Here is a 15,997-nt window from a genome sequence, read left to right as displayed (position 1 = left end):
AAAACCAAACAGAACTCCTAACCTTCAACGGATCGGAGGAGGAGGTTCAGTAACCCATGATAAAGAAGAAACTAATCCTAATGATGACAGAGATGTGTGTGATACGAAAATTGTAAAACAATATTACGCATAACTACCGGCAAGTGCATTGAGTCGTATCAAGTAATAAAACTCACCAAGAGTGAGGTCGATCCCACGAAGATTGATAGATTTAAGCAACTTTAGTCAATTAGTTATTCTAGTTAAACAATCCAATAAATAAGAATTGATGTTTTAGCAATAAAGAAATGACAGAATTGTAAATAGCAAAAAATTAAATGACTGAATTAAAGGCAAGAATGTAAAGAGCTACAAAGTTAAAGTGCAGAAAATAAATTGAAGTAATTAAAGACAAGGGAAGTAATGACTGAAATAATAAAGGGATGAGGGAAGTGAGCATTAATAGTAAAACAGATAATCATGAAGTGGAAAGGTACGAATAGGGCGGATTATCAAGGTACAGAGATGTTGTATTCTTTGGATCACAATGGCTCTCATCTCATCTTCAATCATGCAACTCATTGATCTTTTGGCAAATCATAAGTGATTGAATTCCAATTCCTTGGCAATTCAATCTCTCTTAGCTTGATCAATTGTCAATTCCTTGATCTAATTGCTCATGAGAAGAGACGAAGATTGGTTCTTAATTTAAAGTCACACAATCTCATAGACACAAATTTTGGGATGATTATATGTCACTATATCAAACCCAAACACAGATCTAGTCAATTGTGAGAAAGAAATTCAAGCATGATTCTATGATCTCTTTTCCAAGGCTCAAATAGAATCCATGAGAACTCAATTATTTCCCAAGACAATTGAATCCTTGAATTAAGAACGAAGATCTTTCTAGCAAATCAAATAAGAGATAAAAAGAAAAAGAGAATAAAATGCACTATTCATCCATCCAAGTACAACAGAGCTCCTTTCACCAATGAGGAAGAAGTTAGCTATTCATAGCTCAGAAAAGGTACAAGAGATGGAAAGTAAGATGGAAGTCAGAAGTGGGAAAAGAAGACCCCTCTATAAAGTACTTTCCTGGGGTTTATATACTACTCCTAATTCTAACTTGTAAATTCAAAAATTACAATTAAAATTTTCTCACTAACTAAATGGTACTAAACCCTTTTTGCTAATTGGGGGTGTGTTGAGTGGTGTCCCACGCTTTCGAGTACGCACAGTGCTTATATTCTGAACTTGTTACCTGGCGTGCCACGCCATAGTACACGCTCAGTGGCACGCCAGCGTAAACAGACTTGGCGCCCCACTTGGCTACCACACCTTGCTTTGGAACCCTTAAATTTTCCTTTGTAGTGTTGGCCCAACGTGCCACGCCTAGGACACGCTCTCTAACACGCCAGTAATAGAAGTTGGCATGCCACTCTAAAGCTTCACGCCCATTCCCACGCTCAAGGATTAGAATTGGCGTGCCAAGCCTAGGACACGCTTGCTGGCACGCCCATTGTGATGGCTCTTGGAACACTCTTTGGAACTTAAGCCCACGTGCCACGCCTTCGAGCGCGCCCAGTGGCACGCTGACTTTGCATACTGGCGTGGGGCGCTATAGCACACGCCCTCTGGCACGTCCTTTGACTTGAGTTTCTTCTGCTCTGGATGCATGGTGTGTCACGCCCTTTGTGATGAATTGGCGTGCCACGCCTTCGTGCACGCCCACTGGCACACTCACTCATGTAGTCTTAGTGTGGCACTTCATATTACATGCCAGAAGGCACGCCTTTGTTGGAGAGGTCTGGGAGTGCTTCTGGACTTATGGCACAGCGTGCCATGCCCGTGGACATGCCTTTGTTGAAAGATTGGCGCGCCATGCTCTTGGTACTCTCATGGACACGCCCTTGCTGCTTAACTCAAAACCCTCTTTCTGGAAACTAAGCCCGGCTTGCCACGCCCTTGGCACACCTAGAGACACGCTTCGTATAAGAGATTGGCGTGCCACTCCTTCGAGCACGCCCTTGTCATGCCTTCACTTGTAAGCTTGGTGTGCCACACCATATAACACGCTGAGTGGCACGCCCTTGATAATGAGTTCCAGAGTCTCCTCTGTTACTTTGGTCCAGCGTGCCATGCTGGCCACACTCAGGGCACGCCCCTATTGGAGAGTGGGTGTGCCACGCATGGGGACACGCCCAGGGCACACCAGCTTTAACTTCATCCATGATGCTCTCTGGTTTTCTAGCCCAACGTGGCACGCCAGTTGGCACGCTGTTGACACGCCATGCCTCTTTTTCTTGTTTTCATTTTCTTTGCTTCTCTTTTCTCCTGAAATTCATGCAAGACACATATTCAAAGTAGTATTCTAAAAATTCATGATATATCCATCAATATTGTATTATTTCAGTGAGAAAGCACTTATTTTTTTTTTTACAAAAACTCTGAGCAAATAGGTAGATGATGCAAGTCATCAGTGTGATCTAATGGATTGGGATTCGAAGATCCTCCTCCCAATTGCTATCTCTTGTGAACCTAGTTTACTTATTTATATCCAAAATTTTATCTAAAATTTAAATTCAAAAACTAACTCTAATCTTATCTTTAGAAAAGATGAGATAACTACCTACTTAAATTCAATTAAAATCTTAACAATAATTCAAATCTAATCTAGAAACAAATCCTAACATCCAAATATTTCTCTTTCTAGAAGGAATTAATTATAACTAATCTCTTGAATCTTGAATTTTTTTATGAGATTAAGCCTTCTTATTATTTGTATAATTAAGATTGGGCCTTAATAATGTTGCATCTTGGGAGTTGAGGTTGATGAACACTAGGCGTTTGGGTGTGGCTCAATTGCACATTCAGGATTTATTTAGACGCCGGGTTTGGAGAGCTACCGCCGGGCGTGTGTGCAAAAATGGGAAGGAACGCCGAGCGTTTAGAGAGGCCGTCGGGTGTGCATGTTTGGCTGCCGGGCGTGGAGTGTGGCCGTCGGGCGTCCATGCTTAAAGGCTTGGGCGTCCAATTTTGTTCTTTTGGGTTTGGTTTCGGCTTTTTTTAAACCGTATTTGTGTTTTCTTGTTAAAAAAGACTTGAATTCTTGGTTATTTTGAGACAAAAACTTCTGAAAACACAAAATACTAACACAACTCTAAATATATAAAATTCCACTAGAAAACATAAGAAATATGATTAAAATCTAAGAAAACAAATAAAAATGAACCCTAAAAACTACTAAGATGCGCAGTCATCGACCATTCAACCATGGCTTTTGAAGTAAGTTCGCAACCAAACGATCAGATCGGAGCTCAAGCAGAATCACAATCACAATCGGCAATTCATGATTTCGCAGCACCAATAGCGTTGAAGTTGAATGCGCTCAATTTCCTACCCTGGAAAGATCAAATTGAGGCTACGCTCGAAGGTTATGAGCTATTAGATCATCTCACCAGAAAAGAAATTCCAGAAAGATTTGTGCCAAACCAAGATCGAGTGACAGGAACAATGTCCACGAGCTACAAGAATTGGAAGAAGTAATATGCGCATATGAAAGCTTGGCTGTTAGCATTGATGAGCAAGAATTTCACAACGAGGATGGTAAGATGCGAGTTTGCACATCATATTTGGTCAAGATTGAACATGTTCTTCACCGCACAAGTTAGGGCAAAAATTATGCAACTCAAGAACAGATTAGGAACTATAAAGAAAACTAGCTCAATTAATGATTACCTCTTAGAAATAAAAGAAACGGTAGATGTGTTGATTTCTGTTGGAGATGATATATCTGGAGCTGGTCATGTTATGGCAATCTTGAATGGCTTACCGTAAGAGTTTACCGCCATGATTACCTCTGTGGTGCCTAGAGTAGAACCTTTTTCAGTTGGAGAACTGGAAGCGTTGTTACTGTCACATGAATGTATGTTAGAGAGATTCAAGAAGTCGGATTTGTTCATTCAAGCGAATGTTGCACACTCTGAAAGTCAAGGGCAAAGACAACACCACCGATTCCCAAATCAATCCAGTTTTAGAGGAGGAGAAAGATTTGGTTTTCGAGGTAGAGGAGGAAGAACTGGTGGTTTTAGAGGAGGTGGAAGATTTTCAACAACAAAAATTGTCTGTCAACTGTGCAACAAGCCTGGGCATTCTGCGGTACAGTGCTGGTATAAGTATGATGAAGGATCATATTCAAAGGGCTATGAGTCTAAAAACTATGATACTCAGAATTATGAAGCAAGAAGCTTTGCCAATTCACCAAATCAGAGATCAGGACCACCAAGGACAAATCTAGCATTGAACAATCAGATTGCAACACCTTTAATAGTAGCTGACCCAAGCTGGTACCCTGACTCAAGAGCAACTCATCACATGACTCCGAACCCGAACAATTTGATGCAAAAGATAGTTTATGATGGACCTGATCAGGTCATAGTTCACGATGGTGCAGGTTTGCAAATAATTCATGTTGGAAACTCTATGTAAATCTGATTTGAGCTCAAAATTGTTTAAACTTACCAACTTATTACATGTTCCTAATATCACCAAAAATTTAATCGGTATCAATAAATTTGCTAGAGACAATAATGTTTTCTTTGAATTGCATGATGTGTCAAATCTCTGGAGACTAAGGAGGTGCTACTCCTTGGATCTATAGACAATGGACTCTACAAGTTCCATAATTTCAGCTTAGCATCACTTGCACTAACACTGTTAGGCACAAATTTCTCCCAATTCCTTTGTCAAATAGAAAATATTTAATTATTGACTGGATGAATGAACTATTGACCAATCATTTGAATCACTTTGTCAAATAAAAAATATTTTTTAGAGGTCATTTTATCAAAAATAAATATTAAAACCCATTTCATCAAAAGCTAAATCTTTCATATACCAAAATGGCCATTTACTCTATATATTTACTCTATATAGTATTTCTTTGTTTCTGTAATTCTGTTATCCCGCATTTGGCGTGTTTTGGAAAGCTAAAGACTACTGCTTCTGTCTAGCTTCTGCGCTTCATACAGAACAAACAAAACAAAAATGTTTCCCGGAGTCTCTATGAATTATGATGGAAAGAATACATATATAAAGTAAATATATACAGTAAATGGCCATTTTGGTATATGAAAGATTTAGCTTTTGATGAAATGGGTTTTAATATTTATTTTTGATAAAATGACCTCTAAAAAATATATAGAGTAAATTATGAGGAAGTCAAACTAGAAACATAAAACTATCAATTCTCAAAACTGATACTTCCCTTGTAATAATAATGGAAAGAATACACGATGACAACTATTTTTTCAATACACAACCAATAAATAATCTTTGCCTGGTTTTATGCCATCAAAAATGAAAAATAAAAGGATCGACCATGCTTGATTGATACATTCCAAAACAACAATGAGCTCATCAAGCAAGCAGCACTAGCATACTAAATGATATAATTCCCAATAACTAATCCAGGTGAGCAAAAAGTGATATCAATCACTTCGGCAACCTTCTTCAGGACTACACGTAGACAAAATGATGTAATCAGCAAAAAAGTCTCAACCTAACACTCAACCTGCCCTGCACCCCAAAAGTAGTAGAAGCTAATCAAAACCTTTTCTTTTTATTGTTTCAGCCAAAATATAAAGCATTGCAAGTTTTTGCAAATCCAGCACCTAAATTTCTGTCCATCATGACGTTGACGATGCCCCGCCAATAGTCTGTTTAGCCACATAAATTTGCTTCACCTTTGATGAAGGGAAGCTCTTATCTGTTGTACCCATAGATTGGTTTCTTCCTTGGTATCTACGATGGGACCATTCGCCCCCAGAACTATTTCTCTGAGAAACACTACCTCTTTGATAATGGCCATGTCCTGAAGAATTGTCATAGTGCAAAGTAGAAATATTTTGTTGCGAGGGCTGACTCTTAAAAGCATAACTCGCACCCTGGTTATTACTGTTGGTGCCTTTGCCATTCTGAGCACTGACCTCTCCGGCATCCGCAATGTTGATCAGCGAGGGAGTCTTGTTGACAACATTCTGTTCAGCCTTAGCAGCAGTCGGGTTTGATGCATCCACTAACCCAAGTTCATCTGGCAATTGGTTAACATCAGCTGCTCTGGGAAAACTCCTATCACCTTCGGAAGGCGTCGAAGTCCTAGAATTGGTAAACCTTTGGATATTTAATGGCTGATCAACAGAAGGTCCATGATTAAATTGAGTAGTTTGTACCCCTTCTTGTTGCTGCATCGGCATTGACAAAGGAATAGATGAAAGTGGTGAATTAGGAACATGAGGCCATCGAGCTTGGACAGACATGTCAGTAGAGGGCTGCCATAAATGTGATCAATCATTTAGCTATAATAATAATAATAATAATAATAATAATAACAATAATAATAACAACTACTGCTTATACAGTTAAATTAAGACATGGAATAACCGAATGATTTTCATTATCCTATTCGACTAAACTACAAAAACCCAAGTATTTACTAGTTCCAGGTACGGGTGGCAAACAGGCTAGCCCACCCTGCCCCACCCCGCCAAGCCAAAAGGCCGCCCCGCCTAGTGAGGCAGTTCCGAATTCCTCTCCCGCCCAGCCTAACGGCAGGCTAAGCCCGCTAATTCTCTTTTTTTAATTATTTTTTATTTTTTTAATTAATAAACCATTAAAAATATATATATAATTTCACGACCATTTCAATAAATTTATAATTTCTAAAGACAAAAAATTTATAATTTCTAAAATCACAAACATTTAAGTCTTTATAATTCTAAATAGGCAAAATATAATCATCAACCAAGTTTTTTGAAACAAAATAATAAAATAAAACAAACATTGTCCAAACATATAATTAAACATCTTCAAGTCTCTAATCAACCAAACATAGAATATAATCCAAACTATAACTTAGAACATCTTCAATTATTTTCAATTACAACAAAAAAACGACGGGTCCGCAGGGGAAGCCCACCCTGCCAGAACCCACAAAAGCCCGCGGATTAGGCGGCCTTGTTAATTATAGCAGTTTCAAATTCCCAGTCCGGCCTGCCTTTTATGGCGAGTTACACGGGCCGGGCCGGTGGGTTTCGGCCCGTATGCCACCCCTAGTTCCAGGCAAGAACAAAGCTATGGCTGGACAAGGGGTGCTGTACAAAAAGCATTGCAGCTTCTATGTAAGAATTACCTGGAAAGGAGAAACATCAAACATAGCCAGAGGAGAAGCCATTGGCATAAGAGGTGATCCAGGAGCAAGATGTTGAATTGGCGATGGCATGTTAGCAGGATTCCGCTGTGAAGATGCCATATTCATACTGTTCATATCCCCTTCACCAGGTCCTATGGCAGAGGATGTAGGAATGTGTTTCCAATCAGGCTGCTTTCCAGATGGTATATACGTGGTTCCCATGAAACTCAACCCAACTTGACCAAATTGTCCAACAGGTGCAAAATGGTTATAAACAACCATGTGCGGGGGCCCCTGAACTCCCGGGATGCCTCCAGGAGGAGTTATAAATGGCCCAGTAAATCCTGTTGGAGGACCGTAAAAAGATTCAACACCAGAATGGCACTGCTGCCAGCTCCCAATCGACCTTGATGCTGCTGATGTTGTGGTTTTTTGAGTCTGTGATTGTGTTGTAGATGCAGACTCATCATGTGGCCCAAACGCAAACACAGGACCACCCATCATAGGATTCATTTCATAGAAAGGAAAATGAGAAGGAGGGCCGGAAGGAAAATGTGGAGGGATGGAAGGAAAATGTGAGATCATTTGGCCAGAAGAATTTTGTGAACTAGGCAGGGGTGGCCACAACGAAATGGGCGGAGTCTCCACAGATAAGTCTGCTGGAAGAGAAACACTTAGAGGCTCGTCAGATCTAGATTGACTAGCAGATTGCTGCTCCCCTACTCCTGCCAAAGCAACTAAAGATTAATATAGAAATCAATAATAGAAATTGATCATAAGAAATTAGTGTATGACTGGAAGAAAGAAAATTATCGTAATGAGTTAACAATTACGAAAAAGATTTACCTGCTGCTACCCTATCAATATCTGCAGCTACAAAACCTTTACCGTCTGTAACTGTGACAGAACAAGTACCTAACCCATTTCCAACAATCTCATCACTACTAATAGCAGCAACAGCAACAGCCGATGCAGCTGCTTCAGCTTCAGCTTCACAATCTTCTAAATGGCCATGAGATTCATCACCATGTTTCTCTTTGTCAAAGAAAAGACTACAATCATTATCAGATCCAGCAAGATTGTGGGATATTTGCATGTCTGATCTAGATGAACGAGGAGGGCCAATGCCATGAGACACAGCACGGCTGCTGGGAGGAAGAATAGTTGGAGATGTTACTGCCCCTGAATACAGAAAGAAACATGGTCCATCAGTAAGGAAAATAAGTCAAGAAACAAGAAAACTGCAAGAAAATTGCTCAAAGCAATAATCAAATGACTGAGAAAATATCTCTTTGCTAACCAAATTGAATTTTTTCTCCAGCTAGCAAGGAATTAATGGGGCTGGCAGCAGATGAAAATGCGTTCTCCTTTGTCAAAATGGATGATGTTGGCAAGCTGGATTCATTAACAATAGCTGTCACATTGCTAACAGGAGTCTGTGAATCACACTGTTGAGGTTTCATAGCCTCATCAAGTTGAGTCTGTGTAAGCGGCATGACCTACAATACAACTTGTTTTAATTTTTAAATTCTCAACGAAGGGATTGAACAGAGAATAAGCATTTCTTCGATCTTTTATAAATAGAATATCCCATTTGATCCCAAGCATCACCCACAGAATGCTAAAAGAAAAAGTAGGAGAGAGAGAGAGAGAGCAAGAGAGGAAGAAGAAGAGGGAGCACAAATACTAGAGTCACTTAATTTCAAAATAGTCACATTTAAATTATGGGATTAGTACCCTATATAATCATCAAACTATACATAGACATAAGAAGATTTCAATATTCCACGTAAACAACCAAAAAGATCATAATTTTCGATGTAGATAACCAGGTCTATATTGATGTATGCAACTAAACAAGATTTAAGGAAATGTGAAGTGAGTACACACTGGAAAATCAGAAATTGCATTTCAGTTGCTATTATTCTCTTATTATTGGGATAAGGGTTCAAACCTGCTGATTAATTTGTGCATTGCCCCAAGAGCCCAAAGATGTCTGGACATTATCAAGAACCTTGTTCTTACTCTCAAAAATCACACCAGGGCCAGGGTCCTTTTCACCACCAGAAACCACTGGGAAACTTGTCTGCAGTGACCTGCAAAGGTAAAGTAACATTATAGGCTTACTTTTTGTAAAGTCATAGCAACAATAAATATTACAAGACAGCAGTTACCTGTTTAACTGTGACCTTACATCAGGCTGTGCATCAATTTTCAAAGGAGGTGTGCCTATAGGAGCTAATGACTGGGATGGCATGCTTGAATTGAATCCAGATGAGACATCAATATTTGTCATTCCCCGCCCTTCAGCAGGGACAAAATCACTGGGAATACTGTTAGCCACTTCTCCCACAGGCAAGGGTCCTTTGCTAGAATTTGCCATAGAACTTTGTGAGGTGGAGCGAGATTTTCTTGGTACCTAATATTAAATGAAAACATGAGATGAATGCGATACAGAATGCAGTTAATTTAACAGAAAAAGATTGCAGACTATTTATACCTTTGCAACCCGAGACTTGGCCTTGATTTCTTTCTCTCTCTGTTCTCGCCTATCATTTAGCATTTGCCTCTTTGACCTGACTTCAATGAAGTCATCCTCATCACTAGGAGCTTCAATTCCAGGTTGCTCAAACACCCGTATAATTCCACTTTGCAATGGAGCATCAACATCTTCCTCAGAACATAAGTTCCTTTTGAGATTACTCTGTCCAGAATGTGAGAAGCTCTGAGCCTTTGTTGAATCTTTCCCATCAACCTTCTCAAATCGGCTTCCAGAATCCATTCCATGTAGATTTTCAGTAGCTGATTCTACTGACTGCTTTCCAGATTTATTTAGGAAAGCCCTCCTAGGTCCTGCCCTTCCAGAAATGCCTGCTCCCTTCCCATTGATATTTGATTTATTATCCAACCCAGTCTGATCAGTCAATACCAAACTAGAAGATTGTTTCTTATCAGCACTTTCGCGGACTCGAAATTCAGTTCGTTGTATATTACGCCGGGGCCTCCTCATATATCCTCCGGCGTCCGGGCGACTGGCCCTTGGAGCTGGACCTGATGATCTAGATCCCGAAGTTTTTACTGTAAAGACATATCTCTTTCCCCTACCACCAGATGGAGGATAATGTGCTTTTGACTCCACAAAATCCCTCTCTTTAGAAAGAGAATGGAATGATGCATCTCTGGAGAGAGGCAGACCTTCTGACTCTTTAGCACTTGATGAAGCACTGCTGCTCTTTCTAACAACATTTTGGCTCACCTGCTTGTCCAACTGAAAACCTGCAGCAGTTCTAGCACTATCAGTACCATCATGGGGAGTGCCAATCTGAGCCTGCTTTATTCCAGCCATATTTTCTGCATTCTCACTTGGTTGGGAACCTTGTGGTAAGCTCCTAGCATTACCTGGTTGGCTGCCAACAGAATGCTGCCTGATCCCATCTTTAATAAAAGAATCGGATGCTTCTGAACCAGTTTGAACTTGCATTCGACCTCCCGGATTATGATTAAAAGAGAAACCGGATGGAATATTAGGCTGAACAAACGACATTGACTGATGACCCAGAGGCATTAACCCCTGTGATATAGGAGATGTATACCTCAGCTGCCCAAATTGAAATAAAGGAGGCTGTGATGGGTGCATGTGAGAAATGGGTGTACCAACCTGTGGATGAAGGTGTAGCGGCATCTGTATAGAACCAATCTGTATGGCAGGTACAGGTGAGGGTATCAAAGATGGACCAGAGAAAAGGCCAAACTGGAGTTTAATGGGTACGTCTGCTTGATTAGGAGTAACAGCTACGTTGGAAATAATAGTCTGGCCTGAAGACGAGTAGTGCGGGGCAATAGGAACTGAAGTCGATGTACTGTGATGAGTAGACATGCCATTAGAAGCTTCCACATTGCCTAGACTCTCAGATGCCACAGAAGAATGAGCATTGCTAGGCTGAATGAGCAAATCTTGATTTTGCTTCTCTGGTTCATGGAACAAACTAGAAGAACTATTAAGATTCACCTGTGAGGAATCATTGACAGTTTGAAGGCCTTTGCCATCATTGGATGCATCATCAAAAGAAGCACGTTCTTCAAGATTAATGCCATCAGCCTGTTGACCCATAAATGTGGGTTCTTCATTTTTAGAAGTCCTTTCAAACTCCTCATTGGGCATCCCAACCTGGACACCATCATCAAATCCTAACACTAGGTTATCCATCATGTGGGGCAATCCTTTCTCCTGCAAATGCATATCTTCAAATTCCTGATTGAGGTCGACATTATCATCTCCTTCATGCACTTCATCTTCTTCCTGATAATCTTCATCTTCATCATATTCTTCTTGCTCCTGGAACTGCTCATTATTCTCATTAGTCCATTCATCATCATCACCACTTGAGACAGCAGAAGAAGTGGCAACATTCTCGTTTCCAGCTATGGTAGGTATTTCATTTGATTCATTTTCTGGAGCAGAAAGCACATTTTTACTTTCCTCAGCAGTCAATATCCCAGGAGAAACTCCAGATTCATCTAAGTCATCATGAGACAGATGAGTAGGAGAACTTGGGGGGCTTGAAACAGAGAGCGAAGACTGAGAATCACAACCTGTTGTGGTATCGCCTTTATGGTTCTCATTCACAGTAGCCTCTTGTAGGGCATCAACTACCTCAGTTTGTCCACGATTCACGTTGTCATAACCAGTTGGCAGCGTAGACTCAGTCCTGGCTGCCTGATCATACCGAATCTCATTTTCCAGGAAAGCAGAAGGACCAGTAAACTCATTCCCATTCCTGTAAGGTCTGTGCACAGAAGATAAAGAAGGTGGGGGAAGAACACGAGGCTGCCTGACCGAATAACGTGACCTCCCCAAGGCAAAAGGTCCCTCAGGTTCTGAATTGTGATATGGACGCTCAGTGTATGGAGGAAATGGATGAGAACGGCCCTGTGTCCAACCTTCACCAAATCTTTCAACAAAGCTTTCATGAAAATCCGAATCATTATCTGTACTTCTGCCTACATGATCGCCATCTCCAGATTGATGCCACCTCTGCCCTCTTAAATGAGCATATTCATCTAAAGGAGCCTCCGAAACACCTTTGTAATAAGTCCTTGATGACATAAATCCGGCACCACCATTATATTCTTTCCTCATAAATGCCTTTCCACCAATTGATGGATCCCTTCGAGGACTGTTGTGACCATTCTCCTGGTCCTGTGAATAGAAGGCTGAGCTACCCCAATTATCATATGCATCTCTCTTCCATGAATTAACTGGTTTTCCCCTATCAATAAAAGCAGAAGAAACATCTCTAGAGAAATTAGGTCTAGAGCCCGTCTCCAATGGCCTATTCACACTTGATGAATCAGAAGATGCCGAAGTTAATATCCTGTCAACCATTCGTTCACTATCCTCCCAATCACCCACATCCGTAGCTCTAGATGCATCTTTTTCGTTCACTACCCCGGACATCTTATCATCTACAAGTTGAGAACTATTACCAACTTTTGATGCTTCAGCCTGCCTCCTAGCAATCCTTTGCTCCAATTCTAGAAGTTTTTGTCTAGCAGCTTGTTTCCTCCTCTCTTCTTCTAAAATCATCCTTTGTTTCTCTTCTTCCCTTGCAATCCTCTGCTCTTCTACCTTCCGCAAAGCTTCAACCCTTTCTTGTTCTGCTCTCCATGCTGCCTCTCTTGCTTCTTCTTCCAATCTCCTCTGCCTCTCCTCCTGTTCTCTAGCTTGCCTCAATCTTTCCTCCTCTTCTCTGCGAGCCAATTCTAATGCCCTTTCTTGCTCTTCAATTACTCGCTGCCGCTCCTGTTCTTGCATCCTCTGAACTCTTTCAAGCTCAGCCTCAAATGATTCCCTGACAGGATCATGGAAATCAGTTTGCTTAAGCATATCCTTCTTCTTCTTCACTACCCCAACAAGACCAGACGAGAATATATCCCTACCATCAAAACCAGAAGCTCCAAATGGATCCTCCATGAAAGCCTTTTCAGACTTCTGCAATGTACGTTTCTCTCTACCGAAATTGAGCAGAGGATCATTAACCGGAAGCCCTTTACCTCCCAAGGAAAATGAAGACTTCGACACTGAGCTCTGGACAGAATCAACTCTATTTCTATTGTACTGTTGTGCATTATTATTTCGGTCACCATATGAGTCAGTCATGTTACTACTCCATGGCTTCCCTCCCTGTCCCTGACCATACCCCATGTCCCTCTTTCCAGAATCACCATTAACATTATCTCTGAAAGGGGATGGACCGTACTTGTTATCCTTCCCCAAATTTCTACTCCCACTGGATGATGGTCTCACACCAACACCAACACCATTCCTATCATAATGGTCCAGCTTAGAAACTTCACTGGAGGAAACCTTTCCAGCTTCATTGTCCCTTAGCTGTCCCCTCTTGTCAAAACCATGTTTATTATTATGTGGCAACAAGCCAACCCTCGGCATATCAAAATCCCAATAAGCCTCACTCTTCAAAGAAAGCCCATGATCCCTGCTTCCTTCTCCCCTGCTCCGTTCTGTGAATCCATGACTCGTGTCTCGCTCATCGTCAGCCCAATCAGACCTCGGATTCAACCGAACAAGGGGCAACGGACCAGGAAAATACTCATCCTGCTGCTTCCGGCCCCCATGTTCCCCTGCACTGCCTCGAGAACCACCAAAACCACCTCGAGTTCCATTTCCACTCTCACCAAACTCACCCCCAATTCCAATTCCACCACCTCGCGCAATACTGAACTGAGAGTGACGCTGCTGCTGATGAAGCTCAACAACTGACTCGTCCTTCCTCTGATCACCAGATACATTACTTTCATCACCTGAATTCTTCAGCTTCTGAATCGAATTCTCCTTCTCCTTGCTCTTCTGTGCCGGCCCAGAAGTGGATGAAACCAAGGTGGCAGCACGCAATGAAGGAAAATCCTCCCCTCTCAGCACGGCAGCCTTCTCCACAGTAGGCTGAGGCAAAACAGGGGCGGCAGTGGGTCCCACAGGACCGGATCGAGCAGCCGGCGGCATATACACGCTGCCACCACGGCCAAACCCTTCGCCGGACCTCAATCCCTGGTCGAATCCATCCAGCGCGTGCTCCACAGGCGCTTCTTTCTCCCCGGCGGTGATTGGAGCAGGCTTGGTCCATCCCAAACCGGAGGAGGCAGGTCTGGACCCGGTTCCCGAACCAGAAGCACCGGCTGGACCAACGCCGGATCCCAGCGAATCGAACCGCTCGTGCTCCTTGCGAAGCGAAGGGAGGTTCAAGGGGGGCGGGACGGAGAGCTTAGGCCCTGCCTTGTGCGAGCTGCGAGGCCTCGAGAGGACCACCATGCCTCCTCCGCCGCCTGCGCCGCCGTGGCCGGAGGAGGGACGGTTAGTCCTGCCCGATCCGAAGGAGGCGGAGTGGTTGTTGTGGAGGTGGTGAGATTGCTGCCCATAGGATTTGTTCAGATTCACAGAGACGAATTTGGTGCCGGAATTGGCCATCGCAGTGTCAATCGCCAAAGCATGAAAACCCTAACCCTTATTTTTGTCTCGATTCGTGGGATCTGGCAATGATTGATCGAAACCCTAAATGGGATCGCACTGTAACCACCAACACTGGTGATCCAAATGACGCCGTACGGGGGATTCAATGGAGCTCGTAACTTTGTTGGATCTCGTTGCTGTTGGTGCTTTTTCTTTTCGGTTTTGGATTAGGGTAAGTTTGTGTGAGGTAAATGTGGGATTGAATTGTTTATTAGGAACTTTGCGTAGGATAAAAGAGACACCCTCCGGGGATGTAAGAGAGAGCGAGGCGGTGGTTAGGAGAAAGGAGAAGAAGAAGAAGCCCTACTCTAATGTCTAACTGGAGAGAGAGGGGGAGAGAGAGAGAGAACAAAGAAGCTGAAGAAGTAGACCAAAGCTATGAATGATCTTCCTTGTCCTTGTGTTTGTTCCCCTATATTTCTCGGTATTTATGTTTGGACCACGCTTCTTTTGTTCATTGATACTTTTGTCTACAAATTATTAAAATAAATTTGCACATTCATCCTATGACGGTCTATGAGGTTCGTGTGGAAACAGACACTGAAATTGGGATTAGGGAATTTAGGCTGCCTTTGGTTTAAAAGACTCACACAGCAACATGCACACACTAAAACATGTTTTGTATTTATTTGTTGAAATACAAATTTTTAATAGATATATTAGTACATAAATATACATAAAATATATATATTCAGTACATAACGTTATTTTTACTGCAGAATTTTATTTGGGTCGTGATTTAATTTTATCTAACACTTATCATCGATGTTAAAATGGTTCTGAATTCATTTTTCATTGTCTTCGGTAGTGTCTTAGTGCCAAGGAGATCTGAAACCTTTTAGACATGTATTCAGATCACTCAGATTTACGTGATTGACTCTACAGAGGTACAAGGAGTGGAGATGTTTTTCTTTTCTTGGAGAAGCAGGAATTATGACTTATTCAATACAGATGACTCTTGAAGTGCTAGTAAAGTGGTGAGTTTGATTCGTAGTAAGCTCCACACTATTTTTGCTATGCATCAATCTTTGTTTCCTCCTTCGCTTTGTTTGCATTGGGTTCCACCTCCAATTCATTCTGGTAAATTGAATTGTGATGCTAGTTGCTTTTGCTCATTTTGGCTATGCTGGTTTTGGTTGTATCATTCGCAATTCCGATAGATGTTGGTTAAAAGGTTGCACTAGAAAAGTCGAAGTGTGCAATGTTCTTTTTGCTGAATTGTATGCAATTTGGAGAGGTTTACTTCTAGTTTAGGATAGTAAATTTCATGAGGTTATTTATGAAACAAGCTGTTTAGAAGC

General features: G+C 41.6%; 1 protein-coding gene and 1 long non-coding RNA gene across 5 annotated transcripts; both read right to left on the bottom strand.

Moving 5' to 3' along the window:
• Nucleotides 1–910: 910 nt before the first annotated feature.
• On the bottom strand, nucleotides 911–4,179 carry LOC140184876 (uncharacterized). Its single transcript, XR_011882470.1, has 2 exons — nucleotides 3,721–4,179; nucleotides 911–2,316 (listed from the first exon to the last, which is right to left on the bottom strand). It is a non-coding gene; the product is annotated as an uncharacterized lncRNA (long non-coding RNA).
• Nucleotides 4,180–5,228: 1,049 nt separating this feature from the next.
• Nucleotides 5,229–15,098, bottom strand: LOC112798548 (uncharacterized). 4 transcript variants are annotated; one of them, XM_072238070.1, is made up of 8 exons: nucleotides 10,830–15,098; nucleotides 9,672–10,742; nucleotides 9,346–9,590; nucleotides 9,126–9,267; nucleotides 8,472–8,670; nucleotides 8,018–8,353; nucleotides 7,172–7,896; nucleotides 5,229–6,311 (listed from the first exon to the last, which is right to left on the bottom strand). In XM_072238070.1, the coding sequence occupies exons 1-8, from the start codon at nucleotides 14,652–14,654 to the stop codon at nucleotides 5,670–5,672; spliced, it is 7,185 nt and encodes a 2,394-aa protein (XP_072094171.1). In that variant the 5' UTR covers nucleotides 14,655–15,098; the 3' UTR covers nucleotides 5,229–5,669. The 4 variants fall into 4 exon arrangements, with proteins under 4 accessions (XP_072094171.1, XP_025697411.1, XP_025697410.1 ...); XM_025841626.3 differs by having other exon boundaries at nucleotides 7,172–7,908; nucleotides 10,830–15,092; XM_025841625.3 differs by having other exon boundaries at nucleotides 9,672–15,098.
• Between the last annotated feature and the right edge of the window lie 899 nt (nucleotides 15,099–15,997).

The sequence above is a fragment of the Arachis hypogaea genome, chromosome 1 (assembly GCF_003086295.3).
Source record: "Arachis hypogaea cultivar Tifrunner chromosome 1, arahy.Tifrunner.gnm2.J5K5, whole genome shotgun sequence".
Classification (NCBI taxonomy): domain Eukaryota; kingdom Viridiplantae; phylum Streptophyta; class Magnoliopsida; order Fabales; family Fabaceae; genus Arachis; species Arachis hypogaea.
This window is presented reverse-complemented; position numbering and strand designations above follow the sequence as displayed.

Bases quoted from the DNA above. Each gene is read 5' to 3' on its own strand.
- LOC112798548 (XM_025841624.3), bottom strand. From the start codon at position 14,654: ATGGCCAATTCCGGCACCAAATTCGTCTCTGTGAATCTGAACAAATCC. The intron at 9,591-9,671 runs GTATAAATAGTC...ATTTAATATTAG, and splicing joins CCAAGTCTCGGGTTGCAAAG to GTACCAAGAAAATCTCGCTC. The intron at 7,909-8,017 runs GTAAATCTTTTT...ATTAATCTTTAG, and splicing joins TATTGATAGGGTAGCAGCAG to TTGCTTTGGCAGGAGTAGGG.